The 22,369-nt window shown below is 56.8% G+C and overlaps 7 protein-coding genes across 7 annotated transcripts; 5 read left to right on the plus strand and 2 right to left on the minus strand.

Moving 5' to 3' along the window:
- The first annotated feature begins 240 nt into the window (after positions 1-240).
- On the plus strand, positions 241-1,708 carry BJ171DRAFT_499538 (uncharacterized protein). Its single transcript, XM_053110478.1, has one exon. The coding sequence runs from the start codon at positions 446-448 to the stop codon at positions 1,382-1,384; it is 939 nt and encodes a 312-aa protein (XP_052967833.1). The 5' UTR covers positions 241-445; the 3' UTR covers positions 1,385-1,708.
- An 817-nt stretch (positions 1,709-2,525) lies between these two features.
- Positions 2,526-4,475, plus strand: BJ171DRAFT_499539 (dienelactone hydrolase). Its single transcript, XM_053110479.1, has 6 exons — positions 2,526-2,813; positions 3,025-3,086; positions 3,233-3,354; positions 3,532-3,596; positions 3,761-3,999; positions 4,215-4,475. Exons 1-6 carry the CDS (start codon positions 2,591-2,593, stop codon positions 4,353-4,355), a joined length of 852 nt encoding a protein of 283 aa, XP_052967834.1. The 5' UTR covers positions 2,526-2,590; the 3' UTR covers positions 4,356-4,475.
- Positions 4,476-4,607: 132 nt separating this feature from the next.
- On the plus strand, positions 4,608-6,680 carry BJ171DRAFT_51616 (uncharacterized protein). Its single transcript, XM_053112015.1, has 2 exons — positions 4,608-5,747; positions 5,952-6,680. The coding sequence occupies exons 1-2, from the start codon at positions 4,658-4,660 to the stop codon at positions 6,401-6,403; spliced, it is 1,542 nt and encodes a 513-aa protein (XP_052967835.1). The 5' UTR covers positions 4,608-4,657; the 3' UTR covers positions 6,404-6,680.
- A 263-nt stretch (positions 6,681-6,943) lies between these two features.
- BJ171DRAFT_499542 (Pex12 amino terminal region-domain-containing protein) lies at positions 6,944-9,218 on the plus strand. Its single transcript, XM_053110480.1, has 7 exons — positions 6,944-7,316; positions 7,509-7,656; positions 7,753-7,889; positions 7,972-8,072; positions 8,177-8,294; positions 8,400-8,599; positions 8,718-9,218. The coding sequence occupies exons 1-7, from the start codon at positions 7,035-7,037 to the stop codon at positions 8,833-8,835; spliced, it is 1,104 nt and encodes a 367-aa protein (XP_052967836.1). The 5' UTR covers positions 6,944-7,034; the 3' UTR covers positions 8,836-9,218.
- On the minus strand, positions 8,710-10,181 carry BJ171DRAFT_51647 (ETC complex I subunit conserved region-domain-containing protein). Its single transcript, XM_053112028.1, has 4 exons — positions 9,933-10,181; positions 9,475-9,625; positions 9,196-9,346; positions 8,710-9,017 (listed from the first exon to the last, which is right to left on the minus strand). Exons 1-4 carry the CDS (start codon positions 10,084-10,086, stop codon positions 8,979-8,981), a joined length of 495 nt encoding a protein of 164 aa, XP_052967837.1. The 5' UTR covers positions 10,087-10,181; the 3' UTR covers positions 8,710-8,978.
- A 197-nt stretch (positions 10,182-10,378) lies between these two features.
- On the plus strand, positions 10,379-12,788 carry BJ171DRAFT_567090 (coiled-coil domain-containing protein 65-like protein; the record flags this gene model as incomplete). The annotated part of the gene is made up of 7 exons (XM_053113450.1): positions 10,379-10,495; positions 10,776-10,857; positions 10,950-11,458; positions 11,564-11,638; positions 11,767-12,213; positions 12,293-12,527; positions 12,646-12,788. 7 exons carry the CDS (start codon positions 10,379-10,381, stop codon positions 12,786-12,788), a joined length of 1,608 nt encoding a protein of 535 aa, XP_052967838.1.
- A 136-nt stretch (positions 12,789-12,924) lies between these two features.
- BJ171DRAFT_597964 (NUC071 domain-containing protein) lies at positions 12,925-22,250 on the minus strand. The gene is made up of 15 exons (XM_053114796.1): positions 21,825-22,250; positions 21,529-21,664; positions 20,334-21,371; positions 19,729-20,197; positions 19,028-19,527; positions 18,512-18,808; positions 18,285-18,404; positions 17,098-18,140; positions 16,346-16,963; positions 15,849-16,226; positions 15,399-15,746; positions 15,022-15,197; positions 13,763-14,925; positions 13,183-13,629; positions 12,925-13,079 (listed from the first exon to the last, which is right to left on the minus strand). Exons 1-15 carry the CDS (start codon positions 22,067-22,069, stop codon positions 12,960-12,962), a joined length of 7,098 nt encoding a protein of 2,365 aa, XP_052967839.1. The 5' UTR covers positions 22,070-22,250; the 3' UTR covers positions 12,925-12,959.
- Between the last annotated feature and the right edge of the window lie 119 nt (positions 22,251-22,369).

The following is a 22,369-nucleotide window of genomic DNA, read 5'->3' on the forward strand; positions in this document are numbered from 1 at the left end:
AATGTCAACCCCTGCGGTTGAGCTCGCTCTCAAACGTCGACCCCCCACACTTCTCTCCGGAGCGCGGGAAAAGTAGCCAGTGCCCGGGCGTGGGAGCGAGCCGCCCTGACCGATTTGGCTGGCGGCCGGACCGGTTGGGCGGGTTGGACTGCCCGAGGCGCAGCGGCGGTGCGTGATGCCCACATGACCGAGACGGGCAACGCGGCTTCTCGTCTGTGCCAGGCATCCGCATCCGTTCCACCGCGATCGCCTTGACGCCGAGCGCCAATACAGACGCAGAAGCAGACACCGGGCTGGAAGCAGCGCTGGAAGCAGAGGCAGAGCAGAAGCAAAAGAAGAAGACGAAGAAAAGTAAAAGTAGAGGCAGAGGTAGAACCTGTAGATCGATCGAGCCTCCCATATTCCTAGCCACACGCACACAGATTCCGAGACTCGAGCATCGGCCATGGCGGACACCCACCACGACAAGCCCGAGCAGGACAGCAGCGACTCGCTCTGGAGGAGTCTTATACCCTGCTCAGGGACGACCCTGGCGCTGCTCGGCACGGCGGCGTTTTGCCTCCCGTCGCTATCGTCAACGTACTTCAAGTCCTTTGGCATGAGCCAGCCGCCACTCGATCGAACCTTTGTCCTGCGGAACTTTTTCTTCGTCTACGAAGCCCAGCCCCGCTTCCGCCTGCTCTCACCCAGCCACTCTTGGATCACCCACATGTTCCATCACCACGACATCTTCCATTTCGTCGGCAACATGTACGCCGTCTTCTCGTCGGGATGGTTCCTCGATCTGGGCTTTCTCCCAACGCTGTCGCTCTTCCTGGGTGGCGGAATAGCCGGTGCTGCCACCCACATCCTGGAATGGGCCGTGCTCAAGCGAACAGACCGACCGATGCTCGACTCCTTGCACCAAGTCGCCAGAGAGATCTCGGGATACGGCCACCCATCCATCCCGTCGCTCTCGACCGAAGTTGAGATCATGGACTGGGTGCGTCGCCAGCTCAAGACCGCCAAGGAAGCCGTCACCGCTCCGCTACGAGGACGCACGTTTGCGCTGTGTGGCGCCAGCGCCGGTGCCTATGCGCTGATGGGTGCAGAGCTGTGCTCGATCATCTCGGATCTGCGGCGTTGCTACCGCCGATACAAGCAAGCGCCTCGAGGATCGTACAGCCGCGATGTACACCGATCCAAGCTCTGGACCCTCATCGGCATAGCCATCGGTCGGATCGTGGCTCTGATTCCTCAGATCCTGGCTGTGCTAGAAACCGGGAACTCTGGCAGCTTCGGCATCTGGGGCTTCCAGACGCAAGCCGACATGGTCGGCTTCTCGGCACATCTCGGCGGGTTTGCCTTTGGAGTCGCTTGGATGTACGTGTGGAAGGCGCTCTAAAGGCCACATCACCATTCTGATCCACAGACGGGTGATATGTATGGAGCATCCACAAGCGCTCTGGAACTTGAAAGTGTCTCCCATCGCCCCAGCGAGCCGTCACCACGGAGCGCTCAAGGCTCAGGGGATCCTGCATCAGATCAGCACAGTTCCTGGGCAGACCTTGACGGTTGGATACGACAACTACTGGCATATCGGCTGCAGCTCGCGGCACACCCGCAGCTGCCGCCGAAAGCCTGTGGCCGATGCAACATGTATCTTTGCAGCTTGCGTGCTGCGAATATTTCAAGAAAGCAACATGACAAGCACTGTTTTTTCCCTTGATATCCATCGCGAGCAGTGACAGGGCAGTTTGTCACTGCGATGGGATCGGTCTGGCGGAGCGATGGAGTGATGGAGTGATAGAGTGATGGACTGGTGGAGTGGTGGAGTCGGGAGACGAGGCACATGTACCAATCCAGGTTGCTCCAACGCCAGCTGTCAAACGATGCTATCGATTGGTCTATCACCGTACGCATGCAGGTCTGTTTTGGGTTGTCCCATTCCAGTTTGGATGCGACACGACAGCGTGGCCAAAATCCAAGCCGGGCCCGTATCGACCAAGCCGCCATTTTTCGTGGGCTGTCCCCACGGAGGTTTGCCCGGGACTTCGGCATCCACGATTCAAATGGAGTTTAGGCCCTTTGGCCGAGAATGTATCGCTCGAGTCTGTGGCTGGGTATCGAGACGGCCGAGCCTGGCACTGGCTCCTCTCGGCCGCCCATGTGATGGGGGCCTGTCAACACAGTGACCATGAATGAGTCGTCGCCGGATGTGGTCGCTGCAAGTCGGGGCAAGAGCGACCGTCTGCGGAGGAAGCAGGCCATCGGGCGAAGGGCAGCCGGTCGAACCACTCCACAGAGCGGCTCTCATGCGTAGTGCAGCGACCGAATCCTGCATACGTGGCCGACAGCGTTGCATTTCATATCCGTACTCGGGAGGGGGTGTCCCATTCCAGATCCAAAGACTCAACCGCTTCGTTGTCTGTCCAGAACGCGTCATCTCCATGTTTGCTTTCGGCTGAGAGCGGCGCCGGGCAAGCGCCAGCCCGGTCCTGAAAAGCCAGCCGCCCCGCTGCCGATCCGGATCTTCCGCCCATCTCCCATCGCCCCGTCGATCGTCGCAACCTACTATTCCCTCGCCTGCCCTTCCTGCACCCGTCGAAGCATGCCTCTGTTTCCTCGAGTCTTGACGCCTCTGCGCTTCCGCCTTCCTCTGGGCCGGTCCGTCTCGACCCTGACCTTCCAGCCCCAGCCTGCCCTCGACGGCGGATTCACCCATGCGATCAACTCTTCGACAGCCTTTGCACCGCAGCCGGCTATTATTGTCCTCCAGGAATGGTGGGGCATCAACGACCAGATCAAGGATCACGCCCAGCGTCTCGCAAACGGTGAGTTCATGTCGAGACAGCAAACCCTTGGCCGATCTCGGACATGATCGCCGTGTCGGTTGGCATATCCGGCCAAGTAGATCAACTGCTTGGAGATGGATCGCGGCCTGGTTGGAGATGTGTTTACGGATAAGTACCTCCACGACACATCTCTGCAAGAGACCACCATCGGACTCATGCTTGATTCAATCTTGATTCGATCTTGGTCCAGAAACGGGTGCCACGGCAATCATCCCCGATCTCTACAACGGCAAGAGCACGCTTGATGCTGAGGTGAGCTTGTCTACCAATTGTACCAGCCGCGGACTCTGCTCCGAAGAACTTGGCTGATTGCTTGGCCCAGGTCTTTGTTTGCTCCTGCACCGGTGGAGGCCTAATGCTATCGTACTCTATCGGACAACCCATCGTTGGTACTGTAGGAAGCATCGCACCTCATGAGCAACCTGGACTGGACCAAGGCGCTCGGCGAGCTTGAAGAACTTGTGGTTGATCTCCGCAAAGGCGAGAACGCCGAGAGAAAGATCGGCGCCGTCGGTTTCTGGTATGCACCAGCGAGCAGCAGATGCGTGGGAGGGGCTGGAATGATTGCGGCCACCAGACCGAATCCAGCCATCGAGCTGCTGCGTTTGTTCGCTGGAGTCGCTGTCCCTGGGGGCTTGATTCTGTTGATCTAATGTCCTGTACTGGCTCGCCCGACTTGGGTTGATTTCTCGAACAGCATGGGCGGCGCCCTTTCACTGGCCCTCGCCTCCAAGCTCTCCAAGTCGCCTCACCCACTTAATGGTAATGCTGACAATAGTCGATGCCGCAGAGTGCTGGCCAAGGGCAAGGCGATGCTGACCAAGGGCAAGCCGATGCTGACTCTCTCCACTCCATTCACTCTCCCAATCATGCGTTTATTGCGCGGCCTGCAACAATCCCATGATCACGGCTGATCATGGGTCAAGCTGTGTCATCATTCTACGGCACTCCCTCTGCCGAGCACTTTGACATCGGAAGCATTCCCATTGTGACTCCCTGCCAGGCTCACTTTGGTGAGAAGGACGAGTTTGCCGGCTTCAGCGACGTGGAAACGGCCAAGAAGCTCGAGAAGGCCTGGACCGAGGCCATCAAGACCCATGGTGGCTTCCACGCCAAGGGCCTGCACAAGCTGGAGGCCAATGTCTATATTTACCCAGGCCAAGGGGTGAGTCGATGCGACTACGTTGTGCTGTGGCGACACCAGGGGAATGGCTCGGAGAGCAGAGAGCGCAACATTGAATCGCAGATCAGTCGGGCCATCGCTGCCGCTCCGGGCTGTTCCCAGTATTGTGTGAGACTGGGTCTGTGCTGAAAGCCTCGCGCGAGTAGCTGCTGTTGCTGTCCAGAGTCATCTAATCGGTCGATGCCCTCCATTTTCAGCACGCCTTCATGAATAACCTTAGCTGGGCTATCGCCAAGCGATCCGAGCTCGGCTTTGTCGGGGGCTTCGATCCCGACCTGGTCAACACCGCCTGGAGACGCACCTTCCACTTTTTCATCGAGCATCTGAAGACGCTCTGAAGACGCTCTGAGCGCGCTGTCGCTGTTCACGCCAGATGAGCAATATAGCACATTTCGTATTGCGCTGTCCACCGTGGCTGGCAGCACAGCAGTAGATGCCTGAATAGCGGATTGCAGCACACCAGCCCCACACACCGAGCGGCTATGTCATAGTGCTGTTGTGCAGGCTGGACGGCCAGTGGCGCAGGCCGGCAACCATGCGGCCACGTGGACAAGCTCCTGGCTTTCCACCGCGACCGCCCGAAACCAAAGGCGAGCAGAGCCAGCGTAGAGTCGAACCCGATCGTGCTCGCCGTCTCGCCATGCCACAGCCGACGCTGATCCTGCTTGACCGCCTTTCCCAGAGGGTCTCCTTTCACGATGTACCCACCCGGCGCTATCCGTACGGCGAGAACAGGCAGGATGCTGGCCGCCCGCTGCCGTACAAGGTCCCTGACAGGGTGATCAGAACCCTGGCAAAGTTCGTTGCTCCGTCGGACCTGCAGTGGGTCCTGCCGCTCATCAACCGGGACTTTTATGCCGTTGTGCGCTCCGCCCCGCGGGTGGTGCTTCTCAAAATTGTTCTCTCGTCATTTGCGTCTGGGGGACACATCGCCGTTGCTCCGAGTGATGCAGTAGGATCTGAAGACGCAGCCCAAAGCAGCGACCCGACCGGTGCTGGCGAGCCAACCGCCCTCGACGCCGTGCAGCTGCACGGCAAGATTGCCAAGCCGCTGCTGACGACGTCGTTCTGCGCCCTCCCAGCCGAGTCGGTTCAGATCACCGGCGCCCACCGGTCGTGCGAGGCAGCGACCGTTCTGGTCGACTTCAAATCCGTTCCCGACACCTCAATGGGACTCACGATGCTGATCCAGAATCTGCATCAGGTTCTCCGCAAGATGCTGCCGACCGCCGAGGCCCAGGGCCAGATATTCAGCAAGCGCACTCGCACTGACGAGCTTACTCCTGGATGCATGTTCTTGCTGCCCTGGGAAGTAACCTTCCAGGTGCCCCCAGACGCACACCAAAACTTTGCCGACCAACAGCATCTCTTTCGTGTGTTGAACCTGCTGAACCCGCCCGTGGTCAACATCAGCAATCCACCTCCTGCCGTCTTCAAGATCCTGCCAAAGAATCTCAGGGTCTGCCGCATCACCGGCATTGCCGCCAAGCTCGACTTTGCTCCTCTGGCCAACTTGCAGAAGCTGTCGATGCTGCACCTCGATGGTCATGTCGAGCACGCCTTGGATGAGCTGATCGTCCCCAGCGACCTCGCACCCATCACGCACCTTCCCTTGCGCGAGCTCGCTCTCGGCCGATGGCTGCCGCTGAGCGACTATGGTCAGCTATGCGAGGCCGTCTTGGCCAAGCTGGACGGACTCTTGTCCCTCACGATCCGCGGCCTCTTCCAAGGTAGTGTTCTCGGCATTCACTGCTGCATCCGAGTCCTATGTTTGATGCGGCGCCGGGCTGTTGCGGCCTTGGTATCTACGCCACATGCGCTTGATGGCTGCGGACTCTGCTCTGCGACGGATCTGGGGACTGGCTGGCTCCGGCTTTGCTGACATGGTCTTTACCTGATACATATCTCCCCCCCCCGTTTTGGGTGAATCAAAGGCGACCAAACACCACAGCTGCTCGCCGATACCGTCTCTGCACTCAAGTCCCTCGTGTACCTCGACCGACTCGTGGATGTTGACGACGAATTCTGGGACATTTTCGACACCCGCGAGCCCAATCGGTCCATCACGACGATCACCGTCGAGCTTTCCGAGGCGCCGATCCAAGGCTTCCGCTCTCTGCTCAACGGCTTCTACAAGGCATTCCCCAACGTTACTGTAGTCCGTGTCCAGTTCCGAGATCTTGAGGAAAGCGAAGGGGAGGCTCACGACAGCATGACGCTCGAAATCCTGTCAGCCCTTGAGGGGTTCCGAGAGCATCACTCGACGGCTGTTCGGATGTTCCGGCTGGAGGGTCTCCAGCCTGGGGCTGATGCACTAGTCCGATGGCTGGCCTTCAATTCTTACGAGGGGACGGGGAAGCACTTCCGCCTCTCCTTGGGCCGCTGAAGGCGGGCGGTTGCTGCTTGAGAGTTTGCTGGAGTTCACTTTTGTGATAGAAAACAGCCTTTTCGGGAGGACAGTCTTGAATACACTTGGTCGATCTCCTGTGGCGAGGACCGACCTGCATTGATGCCGCAATGTGGGAATGCGGTGCATGTACTCGATCATCTGGCGGGCTCCATGGTTTCTCGATCGAGATACTCGGGCGATTCGAGTCGCCGAGCTTCCAGTTTCTTTGGACAGCATTTGGTCATGGCGGGGGCGTATTCAAGATCCAGAAAATAGCGACAACTCTTGACCAGATAAGGTGTCCCCATTTCGCTGGGTGCGCTGTAAACAGGGACTGTGCGCACATGCGCTCTTTCGCACTGGCTATTGGTGGTTTGGAGCACAGTGTCGAGATGCAGTGGCCATTCGATCATCCGGACAGCCCTGTGATTTCCCAGCGTCAAGACAGCCAGGTTGCATTCTTCCGTTGCACGTGCTGCTCCGTTTTCTCATGCAACCTCTGCGACCAGGCGCCTGCGTTTTCGACCTGGTCCATCCCCCGGCATCGCGAATCCCAGAACCCATCGACAGACGGGCTTGCATCAGGGCCGCAGGTGCACTCGACTCCCAACATCCCATCGTCTCTGCTATGAGCCAGGATCCCCCCGAGTTCTGGCGAGAGGGCATGGCGGCCAACGCAACCCAGTCGCGCCCCATCAACACCCAGCGTAGGCATCCGACCGAGGGCCATCCGTACCCGAAGACAAGTGCGTCTGCCCTTCGGTCCCTTTCGAGCCTCTGGCTGGGCTCACTGCCGGCAGCGGCGCCCTTGTGGATCATGCGGGTAGCGCAGCTGGATGCAGACGTGCTGGATAGCGAGCTAATAGGCACGCTCAAGGATAACTTGATGCAAGTGCTTGCACCATGGAAGGTATGCAGCGTCGAGACTCGAGTCGAAAGCCGGCAGCCTCTGCAATCGTCATGTATCTGCTGGACGAGCAACCTACCGTAGCAGAGAAGGACGGGCTGATGATCCTTGGACTTACACTGGCTCTGTACTGTCCTCTTCGAATGTCTCCGGATCTCGCACCTCGTATCCCGGAAACTGCGATTGGCGCACCAGTCATCCTGGACGGATCGCCTGGAGCCAGAGATCAACGCCGTGCTGGAATCTCTTATCTATGGCTTAGCCATGTCCACTTTTGGATCGAGCTACGGCGAGGCTCTCGAGAATCTCAAGTATCGCAACGAGCTCAAGCACGCTGCTGCCAGTAAGAGCGAGTTTGTGCTGGCGGCTGCATCCAAACGCTGTGGTACCTGTCCCTTCATGCTCGATGGTGCTCATGCTCTTGCCCCGGTATCGACAGACGAGCATCTTCCGATCGATGCAAGGCTCTCGCGGCTCCAGATTGTGTTGCGTGGTCTCTTGACAATCGGCGGACACTGGGCTTGGACTCGGCTCACTCGCTACACCACAACTCAAGAATGGAGCCAGCGGGACGAGGTTCGTTGCAAGCGATCATGCACTCTACGGTCCTGGGCGAGTCTCCTCTGGCCAATCTGATGACTCTTGCTTCAACACACAGAGCGATATCCGTTTTAGACTCTGGGGCTGGATGCAGAGCTGTGAGGTTCTGTTCAAGGCGGTGTCCCTCGTCAACTTTTTGGCATTTCTCTATGGCGGCAGGTTCGATAGCTCCCGGAAACCACAACGAATGACACCGGGCTCCGAGAGTCTGAAACCGGCGCTCGGCAAACACTGTCGCCTCTCTAACCGAATCTGCTCACTAGATACCGAACGGTCGTTGACCGTCTGCTCGGCGCGCGGCTGGTCTACCGCCAGCGGGAAATGACCCGAAGGGTTGATTTTGACACCATGAACGGCCAATTGATATGGCAAACACTTGGGGTGGGTAGCGCCCAGCCGGCTGCTTGGATTTTCTGCTGGCTTGTCTGTGCGATCACGGCAGGGCTGCTCAGGCCGCGACTGATCACATCCTGCTCGATGATCCAGGACTTTCTGCTGTTCTTGGTGCCGTTCGTAAATCTCCAGAAGCTCAAAAACAAACTCGCTCGGGCACTCTTCCGAGAGCCCGCTGTCCAATTGCCCGATCACATGTGCGCTATCTGTCATTCGCTCAACCGCACATCCAGTGCCATCCATACGCCATTTGTCACAAACTGTGGCCACGTCTACTGCTACTACTGCATCAAGTGAGTTCCTTTGAGTCTGTCGCAGAGGATTGCTTGTGGTAGATCCAAAGTCGTTGTTGTCGATTGGAGGGATCTTGCGGCTGCCTGTCAAGCTAACGATCCATGTTCGGCGTGCTAGATCCAGTATCCTCTCGGACTCGTCCTATCCGTGTCCTCGCTGCGGAGCTACTGTGGTTTCCATCAAGCCACAAATCGTTCTCGGCTCAGGACGTGATACCACCGAATCGTCGCAGTAGGACAGAGTTGCAGCCATGAGATACAACTGTGTAGCGGCACAAGGCAGCGCATGTTGTGACGACGGGAGTATCGGATGAGTGTATTGTCTCAATGACCAGGCTTCTGGACTTCACTGTTGGCGATGTGGCACTGGGCAATAAGCTTATTTTGTCTTGGCGATGCGGAGCTTGCCGGGGACATACTGGCGAGCAGTTAAGATCGAGCAAAGTATCAGTGAGACAGACCGAAACGAGGCGCGACTCTGATACAGCGACGCCGCTTGCACCGCTGCAGCCGCAGTCCCATGTAGCCTTGCTTTGGCGATGGACGAATGCGATTCCAGGGTCCGAACGACTGCTCTCCGTTATCGCATAGTTCACCTTGTAGTTTTCGGCATAAGACTTGATGCGGAAGTGGGCCTGCTTGGGCTCATCGATCCAGTAGTCGTAGCCGTGTCGCTCGGCAAATCGGATGGCGTCCTCCTTGGAGCGGAAGTTGTTCAGCGTAGCCAGGCCCTGGCAGGGATCGGCGCTACACGACACAGCAACGGGCAGAGTCAGTCTCACGGGCGCTCGTTCTCGGAGAGAGCCGGATGCCTTGCTACAGCCCGAGCGTTGTGCTGCCACGGTCCGAGTCGCCCTCTTGGTTTCAGATCCCACCTGCTCTGCCAGCCCATCAGCGGATTCTCCCATCGGTCCAAGGTATCAAAGTCGATTCTCCAGTTGTTGGTCTTGTTGGTTCCGGACTGCATGGCGGTCTTGGCGGGAGCATAGATGCGGACAGAGCGACGGCTGATTTCGGGAGGGCATCCTGCCAGGATACGAAGGCGGACTGCCGTCAGATCATACATGCCGATCGAGTGCCACGCCACTTGGCAGTAGATGTGCTCGAGTCTCCTCGATGATCTCCACGAAAGTGCTGCCAGTCGGACAGGCCCCGTCTTTGAGGCAGCGCCGATCGAGGGGCTGGGAGAAATCAACACGCCAGCGACCATCGGTACTTGAGGACCATTCCTGCCCATGAATGCGCGCCATTCGTCGTGCGGACAGGTTCGACGAAGCTAGGACCTCGAACGCATCCGTGAAGTGCAGTACTGTGTCTTCGCGATCAACGTTACCATTCAGCGCATCGACCTCGAAGATTTCGCTGCCGGTGGTGGATTCAGCCGACGGAATGACCTTGGTGTTGCCACTCATGGAGCGGGCCAGCAGCGAGCGGCTCACCGAGGGGGCGGCGACAGCAGCGACTCGCTTGTAGAGCATGGCGGACATGGCTGATGGGAGCGGGGGGGGAGGCAGGCGGCAGACGCAGGGATATCAAGGCGGATGCGCTCGGCAGATGAGGGGCAAATGCGTGAGCATCAGCCAGGCCGTGATGGCCGTGTGCAGCCAACAGGCGCTCGATCAAAAGAAAAGCCCCAAATCGGGCAGGCTTCATTACGCGGTATTAATTTAATAGGCGCAACGCGCCAGCGACGCTTCGTTCCCACGCCTGCAGCGAGCCCTGGTGCTGCTCGACTGACATCCTGCTCGTCCGCATCGACACCGCGAGCACACCACAGCAATGGCCAAGAAGGGAAAGAAGGGAAAGAAGGGTGGAGAGGCTAAAACGGAGGCCCAGCTCCTGAAGGAAGAGGAACAGCGCAAGCGGGTCATGGAAGTCATCAAGGAGAAGGCCAAGGTGCGCGGCGGAAGCGTTTCTGGCGGCCGGATGCGTGGAGCTGACGATGGCCGCTTGGGTCGAGGTCGAGGTCGAGGTCGGAGGTTGAGCGCCTGTTGCGGCCGAAATGGCTGCTTTCGCAACGCTGGGTGCTTTCCTTCGATCCGCCTTCCTCGGCCGACCGCGCCAGGACTTCCCAGACACATGGAAGCGGAGAGGCGTCGGTGCAAGGACGAAGCGTTCTGTTGATATGCGATAGCATACGCGAGATGTTCATTCGCAAAACTGATATTGGATGCAGGAGCGTCAGGCTCTGGAGGAAAAGAACGCCAAAATCAATATGCTCAAGATCAATAACATGTGGAGGGAAATCATGAAAATCGGTGAGCCCGCACGACGGACGTCATGTTGCAGAACGTGCATCCAGAGCCAGACTACCGAAGAAACGACACTGACAGAGATTCCGTTCTCGCAGCCAAGACTCGTGAGATGTCGCATCAAACGCAAGTCCTCAAGAGCGTGCACGAGCGCCAAGTCGACAGAAAGACTGTGGGGATACTGAACCTGGGCCAGAGTCTCTTCGAGGCCGAGGAACAGTTCGAGACTGCTCTGAAGGCACATTGCATCAACGTCGATACGCTGATAGACCTGCAGAGAAGCCGCCTGGACTTTTTGATGAGCCAGTTCGAGAGCGACCTCGGCACCCTTGATACCGAGTTCAACAGCGAGAGGTACGCGCGCTTTGGCCGATCGCTTGGCTCAGATATGCGCTTAGGCAGCCATTGGGGCACTCGAGCCCTTGGTGGCCGCGGTGGCACCCGTCTGATCACATATCGAATTGGAAGAGCACGGATACAGATGCAGCATGCAAAGGACAAGGCAGATCTTGTGGGAATCATGACTCGGATGGACCAGGAGTTTCAAGAAACCGAAGGCGATGCCAAGCACGAGTACTCCAGTTTGAAGGACGACATCAAAAACAAGGTGAGTTTCTCCGCTTCTGAGCGAGCAGCAGAGGGACTGCTCTTTGCACCTGGACCTCGCCGTCTCACATATTCGGGCTGTCCCTTACTCCATCGGTCCAACCAGAATCTCGAAGAGAAGCATAGTCTGAGAATCCAGCTCGAGGGCACCGTCGAAGATCTGTGGAAACAGTTTCAGGCCGTGAGTCTGGCCAGAGGCATTGTCGTTCAGCATTTGGCTGCCAGCGCCCCTGCTGCTTTAGCACATCATCCGATGAACCGCTCAGGTGACCAACTCTGGTGCTGACTGAAGTTGCGGTGGCGCCCCAGGCCTTGAACCAATACAACACTGGCACCGAGGAGCGGAAGAAGCAGTTTGAGGAACTCAAGCAAAAAGACCAAAAGAATGCCAAGGAGATCGAACAGCAGATGAAGAAACTCGTCAAACTGCAAGAGACCATCGCGGGCTTGAAAACCAAGCTGTCCAATAACGCGCGCGAGTTTGAGCAGCAGAACAAGATCCTACGGGAGGAGAAGGAGCTCATCCAGGGGCGGTTCCAGGCTCTCAAGCGCCGGATGAACTCCTTCCGGGACGACGAGCGCAAGAAACTCACCGATCTGACCATCACCTCCAACCGCGTCCTGAAGGATCTGCAGGAGAAAGTGCAGAAGGCCGAGAAGATCATCAAACTTGCCGAGATGAACCGCAAACTCGAGGTCGAGGAGGAGAAGATTGTGCCATTCTACAAGGACTCGATTGAAGGGACCCGATACGAGGTACGCTCGCGGTGAAGTTTAGCCGGCAAGGAGTGGGAATATCTGCGGCTTGGCTCACTCACCAACCGACCATGCACAGGCGATGGACATCTCGGCCGAAAGTGGCATCAAGCTGCCCAAGGAGTTTGAGGCCATGGAGCAGTTCCACAAGCGCTTCAACAAGGTGCATCTGGACAAACTCGGGCTGGAAAAGCAGCACAAGACGCTGCAAGAGGAGAATGCCCACTTGCGATCCATTCTGAAGCAGTATCTTGATGGCATCAGCGTGACCGAGACGGTGCTGTCGCAGCTCAATCCGCTGATCGTGGTCAACGGTAAGCCAGTGGATGTGTTACCTTGGATGTGTTGCCTTGGATGTGTTGCCTTGGATGTGTTGCCTTGGATGTGTTGCCTTGGATGTGCTGCCGACTGATGCCTGAACTCTGTTTGCAGGCCGAACGAATGCTCCGCTGGATCATCCTCAAAGTCAGATGAATCTGACCTACGTTGAAGCCCGCCACCAGCTTGAGGCGCAAAAAATGAATGCCGTTGGTGATGTCGTCCCGCACCGGAGCTGGACAAGCTTTGTGCCATAACATCCTCCGCGTTTCGCAACATCCAGCCAGGACTCATTGCTGGCTTCTGGATCTAAATACACACGCCTATCCCGATCCGATTGGTCCGGCCGCGGCTCCAACACAGATAGTCCTCCAACGCTCTATCGATCCGACGTTGCTGTTGAAAAGGATGTATATTGTGGTGCCTCTTCAAGCAAATGCATCATCGCGGTCCGCGTCGACTCCGGCGCCAACCGTGCCCAGGCCAGAGTCCTCGATCTTGCTAAAGTTGAGGAAATGGCTCGGCCGATGGACCTCGTGATAGAATTCCTGCAGAGGGACAATGGCGTGAGTGGGATGTCGTATTGCAAAGCTCTACCACACAACAACGAGAGGCGGATGCCTCGCAAGCCTCACAGGCTGGCACGCATACCTTTGGCACATCGATCGTGAGGGTGTACTTCATATCCGGCTTGTGTTTGGTTCCCATGAAGTTGTAGTTCCAGACGCCGTCGTCTTCAGGCACCATGAAGAAGCCCAGGAAACGATCCGACAGAAGCATCTGCACCTTCTCGTAGAAGGTGGGCATGTAGCCGGGTGCGTTGGCGCTCATGTCCTTGTTGGACTTGCCCCAGTCAAAGCCCGCAGGCGTCAGCTTGTAGGCGGTCAGGGAGCACGAGCCGGGTGTGAACGAGCAGGTCACAATCACAGTCTTGTCGCCATCCCAGACGCCCTTGTTTTCGCGCATGATTTGGGCGTGCATGGTCACATCAAGCGGCGAGAGTTGAGGGAGCTCGTTTGGCTGGGTGTGGATCCAGCCCAAGGGCTCATAGTCCCTCAGATACTCGTGATCCGGGAGCATGTGGGGAAGATGTACTTGCTGTGGTCGGGGGGCGAGTGTGTGGTCGGAGGGCGAGTGCCGGTTAGATCAAGCAGAGCAAGGGGTGAGTCGCTCCATGCATTGGCTGTGCGGAATCAACCACTTGTGCTAGCGCGCTCGCCCGCAGTCTTACCTGGTGAGTGCCCCACTGGGGAACCACGACAATCGCCCGAATCTCCTTGACCTGCGGGTTGTCATGCGGGCTGACACCGTACAGATAGCCGGCAACCTGGGTTCGCAGATCCGAGATGCAGATGAAGCGCTTGAGGATGTTCTTTGGGAAGACATAGGTGTAGCCCGCCTCTTTGATGTCGTCGGAGTTGACATAAATGTGGTTGGTACGCAGATGCAAGTTCGTGGACGAGATGGCACGGATGCGCCACTCTGTCTTCGAGGAGAACGTCTGCGTCTCGTATCCAGAGTGCGTGGTCGTGGTGATTTCGTCGCCGTGGATGTTGTGGCTGACAGTCGTCACGGCGGTGAGCTGAGATTGGTCCTTGGCCTGCTTCTCGATCTCGGCAATCTCCTGGCGCTGGATCGAGGGTGCCGAAATTTCCATACCGAGGATGATGTCGCGGATCTCCGAGGTTGTGAGCGAGGCAACATTGACATTGTTCTTTTTGCCATAGTCCGCCAAGATCAGATCCTTCAGCGAGCCTTCGATCTTGATCCACTCTTCGTCCGTCAGAGTTGGCCAAATATGATGCGGCTCGGTGATGACAGATTTGTCCGGGCGCAGAATCACTTTGGTCTTCTCGTTGTTGACGTGGAGGGCCCTCAGAATCAGCACAAGACGGGTGAATGCTGTGTAGCTCGAAATGGATTTGAGCCAGTCATCAAACAAGTTGAAGAGCACCATCTGCGGCTCGGTAGCCTTGAGAATCAGGTCGCCAAACTTTTCAATCTTGAGACACGCCTGGAAGGGCAGCTGAAGCTCGGAACCCTTGATGATGATGTTGGGGAAATCAAGCAAATGGACTTCCAGAGGGTCAAGCATACCCTTGCGCGTCACAATGATCTGCTTGGGCTGCTCCTCAACGGGGAGAGATCGAATCAAGGCGGCGACTTCTTCAGCAGTCTTCCACTTGGCCAGCTGGCCGAGACGCTTCTGGCCGGCCCAGACAGAGGTGTGGATGATCTTGAGGAAGAGCTGGCCTGTGCGCGGATTGAAGATGAAGATGGCGCCGTTGATAGGCTTGGTCGTCAAGTTGCCTTCAAAGGTCTTGTGGATCGTGACTCGGTAGACATTGGTGTCGTCGACAAACCAGATGATTTGCGAGGAGAACAGCTCGCCATCTGAGGAGAGTTCAGCGCACAGTTAGCGATGGGGCGAGCTGGCACGCGACGGGGGGCGTTTGATTGGCCAAACGATTCAAAGCGGGCCTGACTTACAGTTGCGTGAGGACAAATACGGCTCGGTCGGCTCGGACGAGTACAGTTGTAGACCCTTGCGGATGCGCTCACGCAGAACGTAGAGGGCAGGGTTCGCTTTGATGATCTTGGCCATGGCTTGCTGCATCAAAGGCTTCATGCCCGGGAACCAGTTGCCGAAGGCACTGTGCAGGTTGCTTTGGACAGGAAGGATATCAAGGATATCATGTGAGCGGGTGTCGTAGAGGCGGCTGTTGAGCGGAGCCGGACGGCTCAGCCGGTCAAGGAGAAACAGAAGACGGGAGTAGCACGGTCTGCGACGGCAGCACGACAGCAGGGCAGCAAAGGCGCCAGGAGCGACCCTGAAACACCAAAGTCCAACAGGAGGCTGTACTTACTATGCCAGGTCAATGCCGATCATGGCACCCGTGGGCGAGGGGTAGATGGACATACTATCGGTCGTGTAGTCGAGGAACTTGGCACGTGTGTAACGCTCAATGTCATGCGAGTCAAAGTCGCCCCACCGGAGCTGAACGTCAACCCAGTACTTTTGGGTGGTAGCGCCGTCGAAGGAATCCTTGCTGTCGTTCAGCAGCGAGGGCTTGGACACGTTCCACTTGAACTGGGCAAAGAGCAGAATGTCTGCGCAACTGCTGTTCATCTTGTACGACTTGCGTGGATGGATCGTCTCCTTCTGGACCGTCTCGATTTCCAAGGCCTCGAGCTCCTGATCAAAGACTTGGCACCTGTGCGCAGGGAACTGGATGTTAGCGACGGAAGCTGACGATGCCGACTGATGACAACCATGGCACGTTCGTGTGCTTCAGCAATCGACAGAAAATACATACAAATCCATGACAACACTCTCGTGAATCTTTTGCCACAAGTGCGCGCGGAAGATCTGGATCAGCGAGATCTTGAGCGTCGGGATCTTGCCGTGCATGAAGATGCCTGTGAGATCCAGCTGGACCTGGAAACCAACATAGACGTTGGCACGGTTGATGGTGGGAGACCACCACAGCGTGAAGCGACGGTTGGGGATTTGATTGAGACCGGAGCGCTGGGCATTGGTCAGCTTCTTGAACTTCATCGATTCCTCGAATCCAGATGCTCGTTCCCAGAAGAGACCCTCCCAGGTGGGGAAGTACGTGCCCTTGAATAGGGTGTGTTCGAGAATGCCCTCGACACCGCCGAGCGCCTGGATCATGTCGGTTCGATAGTTGTTTCTGAGGGACGGAGAAAAGGTCAGCCCGGGCTCGCATGGGAAACGGCAAACTGTCGCCGGCTGAACAACCAAACACGCTCCACCACGTGAGAGGATCAGAAAGAGCATTGATGAACTTACAAGTTCCAGAGCTTGCCATCGTGGCGGGCGTGAGTCCACCAGAAGGGGTTGTTTTTCAATAGCTGGTACTGCTTGAAATCCGTCCGCACTCGCCATCCCTTGTCGTACGCAAGGGTGTGGCGATCTTTCTGGAACAGGGTGTTGATTCTGGGGATACCGCGATCCCAGCTGTCTTCCAAATCCAGGAGAGTCAGCCGACGATTCTGGGCACTGGCCTCCTGGCGCTTCAGAGCGTATTCGGCCCAGACACGCTGAGAGTCAATAAACTCTGACTCCCACGGCTGGATATAGCGGTACAAGTTGGGAATAGTTTGATCCTCATCGTGGGACATGCCAGATCGGAAATGGGTGATGCCCGTATCGGTCTGCTTAGACCACCGGAGATCGGACTGAGGAATCAGCACATGGCCCATCGAAAGCATGCCGAGGCCGCCGAGCTCCTTGGGGGTATAGAAGACCACTGGCGGGAAACGGGAAGGCATTTTGGAGTTGAGGCCGATCTTGACACGGGTCTGGATCTTATTTTCGGCCTTGACAAGCAGGTCGAGGAGTTCGCGCGTATGGATGACGGCCTCTCGATAGTATGTCATCAGTCCGATCAATGCGGTGTTCCATTTGCTGTTGCGGGTGGGGGGGGGGAAGCCACAAGAGTGCCATGTGAGTGTTGCCGTTCGTGGGATTCGGCTTGCCCCTCGATCTGCGTCCACAAGCAGCAGCATCAGGTTTCGATACAGCGAGATCAAACTACTCACTTGACAATCTTGGTGAACGTGGTGCTACCACTGGCCATCAGGATCTGACGGATGCGGTTGTGGAACTTTTGCATGCTCTCCTCGTCGACGCGAAGATACGCTTGCGCGGTCCGCTCCTTGGTCTGTTCGTTGATCAGGTTCCAAACGCTCTCGTTGATGCTGAACTCCTCGTGGACGGCGCGGATCTTGGGCAAAATGCGGATTTCAAAGCCGCACATGTCAAACAACAGATTTGGATTGTCCTTGGAGAAGACAGAGACAAAGGACTCTTCCCACTCGATCGTGGTCAGGGATCGAGGCAATCTGTTCTTGATGTCCCAGAAAACTGCACGGCCCAGATTGACGTCGTGTTTCATCAGACGCATGCGACAGTCGCGGGGCCAGCACTTTTTGTTGTTGTATCCGACAATGTTCTCGTTGTTGGGATCGGGATGCTCGGTCAGATAGCGCTGGATAAGATCGCGGGCCTCCTCTTGCGTGAAGCGGAAAAATATGTGAATCCGGTCGATATAGCGCGAGTAGAGGCGGATCGGGTGGCGAACCTCGGTGGCAACGTCGCGGAACTGCAAAAAGTCGTTGGGCAGTGTGGGAGGGCCAGACATCTCACTGGCGCGCTGTAGGCCCAGGATCAACAGGTCCAATACCAGGCCATAGTACTGGAAAACAAACGAGGCAAACTGCAGACCGCGGATAAGACCGTACGCATTGATGTGATTCATGTCCTTGTAGTTCAGGACAACGTTGTTCTTGGAGGTGACATAGTCAGCAATATTGTGGTCCACAATCAGACGCATGAGACGGTTGAGGAGCGTCAGATCGACCTTCTCGTAGACTTTGCTGAGCTTGGTCTGCATCATGACGTTGCACTGGCCATCACTCGTTTCCCATATGTCGACCATGTTATTGATTCCCTGGCACCACTTGTAGACCAGGAGCGGCGGAGGCTCTGAATCGGCGGGTTTGATCCAGGCAGGGAACAAATGGCGCTTGTCTGCTTCGTACCAGAGATACTGGTCCAAGTAGGCATCGGTGATTTTCTCGAGCTGGATGAACATGCCGGCGTTAGCACCATTCTGGAGCCCCATCCAGAAAATATCCACAGGCGCTGCGAGCTGCTTGTGAATTTAGGCTGCGGAGCGCCATAGCACCGTGGCAGCGGGATATTGCACGGCAGGCCATTGACTTACAGGCTCAACATCGTAGACCGGAATAAGATGGCTGTAGAGGTCCATAAACTCGATTCCGACTTCTTTGAAAGCACGTTGAGTGAGGAGCAGACGCTTGATACGACTGAGGCACTCGTGCGGCTGGAACAGAGGACGACAGAGCCAATTGGTAAGCTTTGCATCGGGATAGCAAACGCGGAGATACAACGCAACCTGCAGCCGGGTGATGTCAAAGCGGTAGCACCTACGTTGTCATAGGCCTGCTCAATCAGACCCAGTTCTTCTCTTTGGCTTTGGTTCAGTCGACCCTGGACAGAGTAGGCCTCCTTGAGCCGCTCCAGGGCAAGGATCAGCAGCTTGGTGTCATGCTTGTATGACAGGGGAGGGAACGGAATCGGCGAGAAGCGGCGAGACTCGAGCCAATGGACAGTCGATGTGTAGATAGCCACGGCCTCTTCGGCAGTGATGTAGGGGCCATCTTTGAGATAGTTGTGCTGTCGCTCCTGCTCGGCCTTGAGCCAGAGACGAGTCAGACGACCCAAGTTCTGTAACAAATGCAGACATTCGGCGGTCAGTTGATGCAGGGGAGACAAGTAGGTGAGGAGGCAAGTGGATGAGCCCATCGACTATTGGAGAAGAGCCTCTTTGTCGAATCAGGGGGCAGGCAACTGGCGTTGATGTTCCGCTGGTCAACAAGGCCGTGCATGGGGATGGCACTGCGGAAACAAGACAGCTCGGCCCAAGCTTAAAGTAGCGAGTCATACCTTCTTGCAGACCGTCTTATCGACCGTGGCACCACGGCGAATGCGCTCGCGGTTGTAGTGGGCCACACTGGTCCACCAATCTGCCTTGGACTTGACATATCTCAGGATCATGTTTTCGATCGGGGTCGGCATACCCGGCACCTTCCAAGGAATATTGGCTTTCCAGCATCGCCATGCCTCACTGAGATGCTGCAAGATGGTTCGCGACTTGTTGGCCTTGATACCCTCGGGCATCATATCCAGGATGTCATGCATAACGGCAGCACGCAGCTCCAGGTCGTAGTGTGACTCGACGCGCTGCTTAGTGACTGTCTTGGCCATGCCCTTCGACTGGCGACCTTCGAAATGGCGCGCAAGCAGGTTGCCAAGCCAGCGCTCAAGCAACGGAACAATTCCTCGCATGAAGAAGAGCCACACGCGCCAACCAGGAGCCCAGAAGCCGCATCCGGGGCCCTTTCCGACGGGGCCAGTGTTGAAACGATAGTAGATCAGGTGCTTCACTGGGTAACAGCGAGAGGAAGAGCAAGAGAGGGTAAGGACGGTGCTATCGGCGTTTTAAGAGTGTCATTCACACTATATCCCCGGCGGCCAGTCGGCGGATACTCAGAGTATTGCCCTCGATCGACATATCCCAACATGCCTTTCGCATACTGCAAACCTGCGTCCCAGCACAAAGAGTCGCAGTCTCGCTATCAACCTACAGTCTTTGCACATTCGAATCTGTCGCATCAGTCTGTACTTGTATCGGTACATGCCCGTGAGCTGACCCACATGCGCGAAAATGTACTGGAGGCCATCGGCAAGCTGGAAGGCATCAACATTGCCGAGGCGGTACTGCACGTGCGAGTCGACAACAAGCTTGGTCAGGCGCAGGATTTCACGGCAGAGATGGAATGCGTTGCCGAAGCGGGACTTTTTGCGTTCCTTGGTGGTCAGCGTCTTGACCGGCTTCAGGTTGAAGTTGTAGTCCAGATGGAGGTAGTTGAGGTTTTTACGGTGGATGAGCAGGTTCAGCATGTTGTAGCCTTGGCGACAGACCTGTAGACCCGCCTCAACCCAGTCAAGCTCGGTTGTCTGGAAAAATTTGGTCGCCTTCAGTTGCCGGAACAGGTACTTTTTGTTCAGCGCCTTGGGCGGACGATGCTTGAGCTCGTTGATGATATAGCATTTCTGGACGGAGGTGGATGGTAGCAACATCAGTCAAGAGCCGGAGAGGAGAGTGCGCGACCAGACACGGATATACTGCCCAAACAGGAACACACACACCCGCCAGAGCGTGCATCATGCCAACGAGCCGTCAACCTACCAAGAGCTTCTGGTAGGAAACTCGGACTTTGACTGGCTGGTTGGGTGGGCAGTGTTCAAGATACCAGTTCTTGACCAGCGGAATGTCGATTGCACGGCGTGTGACACCGCTTCTCTTGTTGAAAGGATGGGGGGCCCAGTAGAGTGCGATGGCATTGGCGGTATTGTCGGTGTACAAGGGCACATCTTCGCAAAAGGGCGTGACGCTCTCGGGAAGAACAAAGTCCTCGTCTTCGTCAGAGTCGCCAAAGATCAGATCCTCGTGGGAGACCTTGGCAGTCGATTGGAGATTGCGCGACGAAATCGGGTTGACGATAGGATCAAAGTAGAAGGCCGGAAGATCGGGGTCCTCGGCCTTGACGTACACAACAGTGGGGTAATGGTACCACGAGACGTGAACGGCCCTCGGCAAGGAGTTGTACAGGAATGGGAAGGCAATCTTATACTCTGTGCGGACGGGTTGGCGGATGATGATTTTGTTGATGTCGTTGAACTCGTTCCAGTCCTCATCGTTGGTATCGATGTCACGGAACAACGGCTCGAATTTCGGGCCACCGGGAATGGCCATGTTGAGGGCCTTGGACGTAAACATGGCCTCCTTGTCGAACAGATAGTAGTAGTTCCTGTCGGTCAAGTCCGAGAGCAGCTGGTTTGCGAGGCGATAGAGAGTCGACATGATCGGCAAGTCGAGCTTCCACTTGCGGTAGGTGGCACCGTTGATGAACTTGGTGTCGACCAGGGGGCGATGGTCGTAGAACCACTCGTGAACGGCGGCGTCTTCTTCCTCGTCCAGATCCATCTGGATGGCCTCCAAGGGCTCTACGTCGATGATGTTGTCGCCATAGTCGAGCGGGGGCTCTTCGTCGTCAAAGGGCGGGAATCTCATTCGCTTGAAGTGGCGACGATCACGCTTTTCTCTTCTCATCATGATCCACATCGTGCCCCACTGGGCGATGTAGATGGGCTCGACGACCCAGGGGATTTCGTTCACGAAAGTGATGGCGCCGGTAATGTGGTAGAGCACCGGTACCTCACGCACCTGAGCGGGAAGGCAGTGTTGCGATCAGGGATGTGCACGGGCAGTCGCGCGTTTGGACAACATGCTAGAAACTCGAATCGTCTGCTGCTGACCATCTGCTGTCGAGCGCCGCAACCCAGAGCGATCACCATTCAGCAACAATCAGCTGGGCACTCACCTGCTCCCAAGGCATCGGCATGTTCTCCAGCAGCTTCAACACAGCATGCGGCACGTATTTGAGTGCGCCGAGGTAGATGCGCTTGTCATGACGGAACTTTTTGCTAGACATGTCGCCGTGGTCCTTGATGATTTTTCTGTCCGCCGCGATGCAGGTGAATTCGGAGGGGGGGGGAATAAATGGTTTGTGGCGAGTTAGCAACAGCTCCGGAGTGCTCCTGCTGCTCGTCGAGATCACACTCCACAGAGACCAGGGATGGTTCTTGGTTTAGATTACTGCAGATGCCCGACAGTCACCTAAGATGCTCGGGGGGCATGTTTTCCTTTTGATGCTCAACATAGCCGAACTTGCGCTTCTCGCCATAGCGCTTCGAGTTGATCTGCGCCCACTTCTTTGCCTTTTCCTGCAGCTGCTCCGGAGAGAGCTCAGGTGCAGTCGCCGGAAGCGGCGGCTGAAATCCGGGCGGCACGGCAAACTGCCCGTGCGGCGCCGGCGGCGGAGGGGGATAGGCGAAGGGAGGATAGGGAGGGAAGCCCGACATTGGATCAGCCCTCGATATCGACAGGTGTTCGTGTAGATCGGATGCAGTGTCGGCCTCTGGACTCGTGCTGGTCGCCCGTGCTGATCGTCCGTTCTGGTCGTCCTTCTTGGCGCAGGTTCTCTACGGGCCGGCAGGAGTGGTCGGCGCTGACGCAGGAGCTCGCACGGGTTGGGCGATCTCGAGGAACAAGCAGAGATCTCGCTGGCGGCATCGGTGCTGGCTGTCCGTTTTTTATGCGGCTCGATCCGGCTGTTGCTGCTGGGCCGCTGGATCGAGCCGGCTGGTTGTGCGTCACACGTG

The sequence above is a fragment of the Polychytrium aggregatum genome (assembly GCF_025602895.1).
Source record: "Polychytrium aggregatum strain JEL109 chromosome Unknown BJ171scaffold_13, whole genome shotgun sequence".
Lineage (NCBI taxonomy): Eukaryota > Fungi > Chytridiomycota > Chytridiomycetes > Polychytriales > Polychytrium > Polychytrium aggregatum.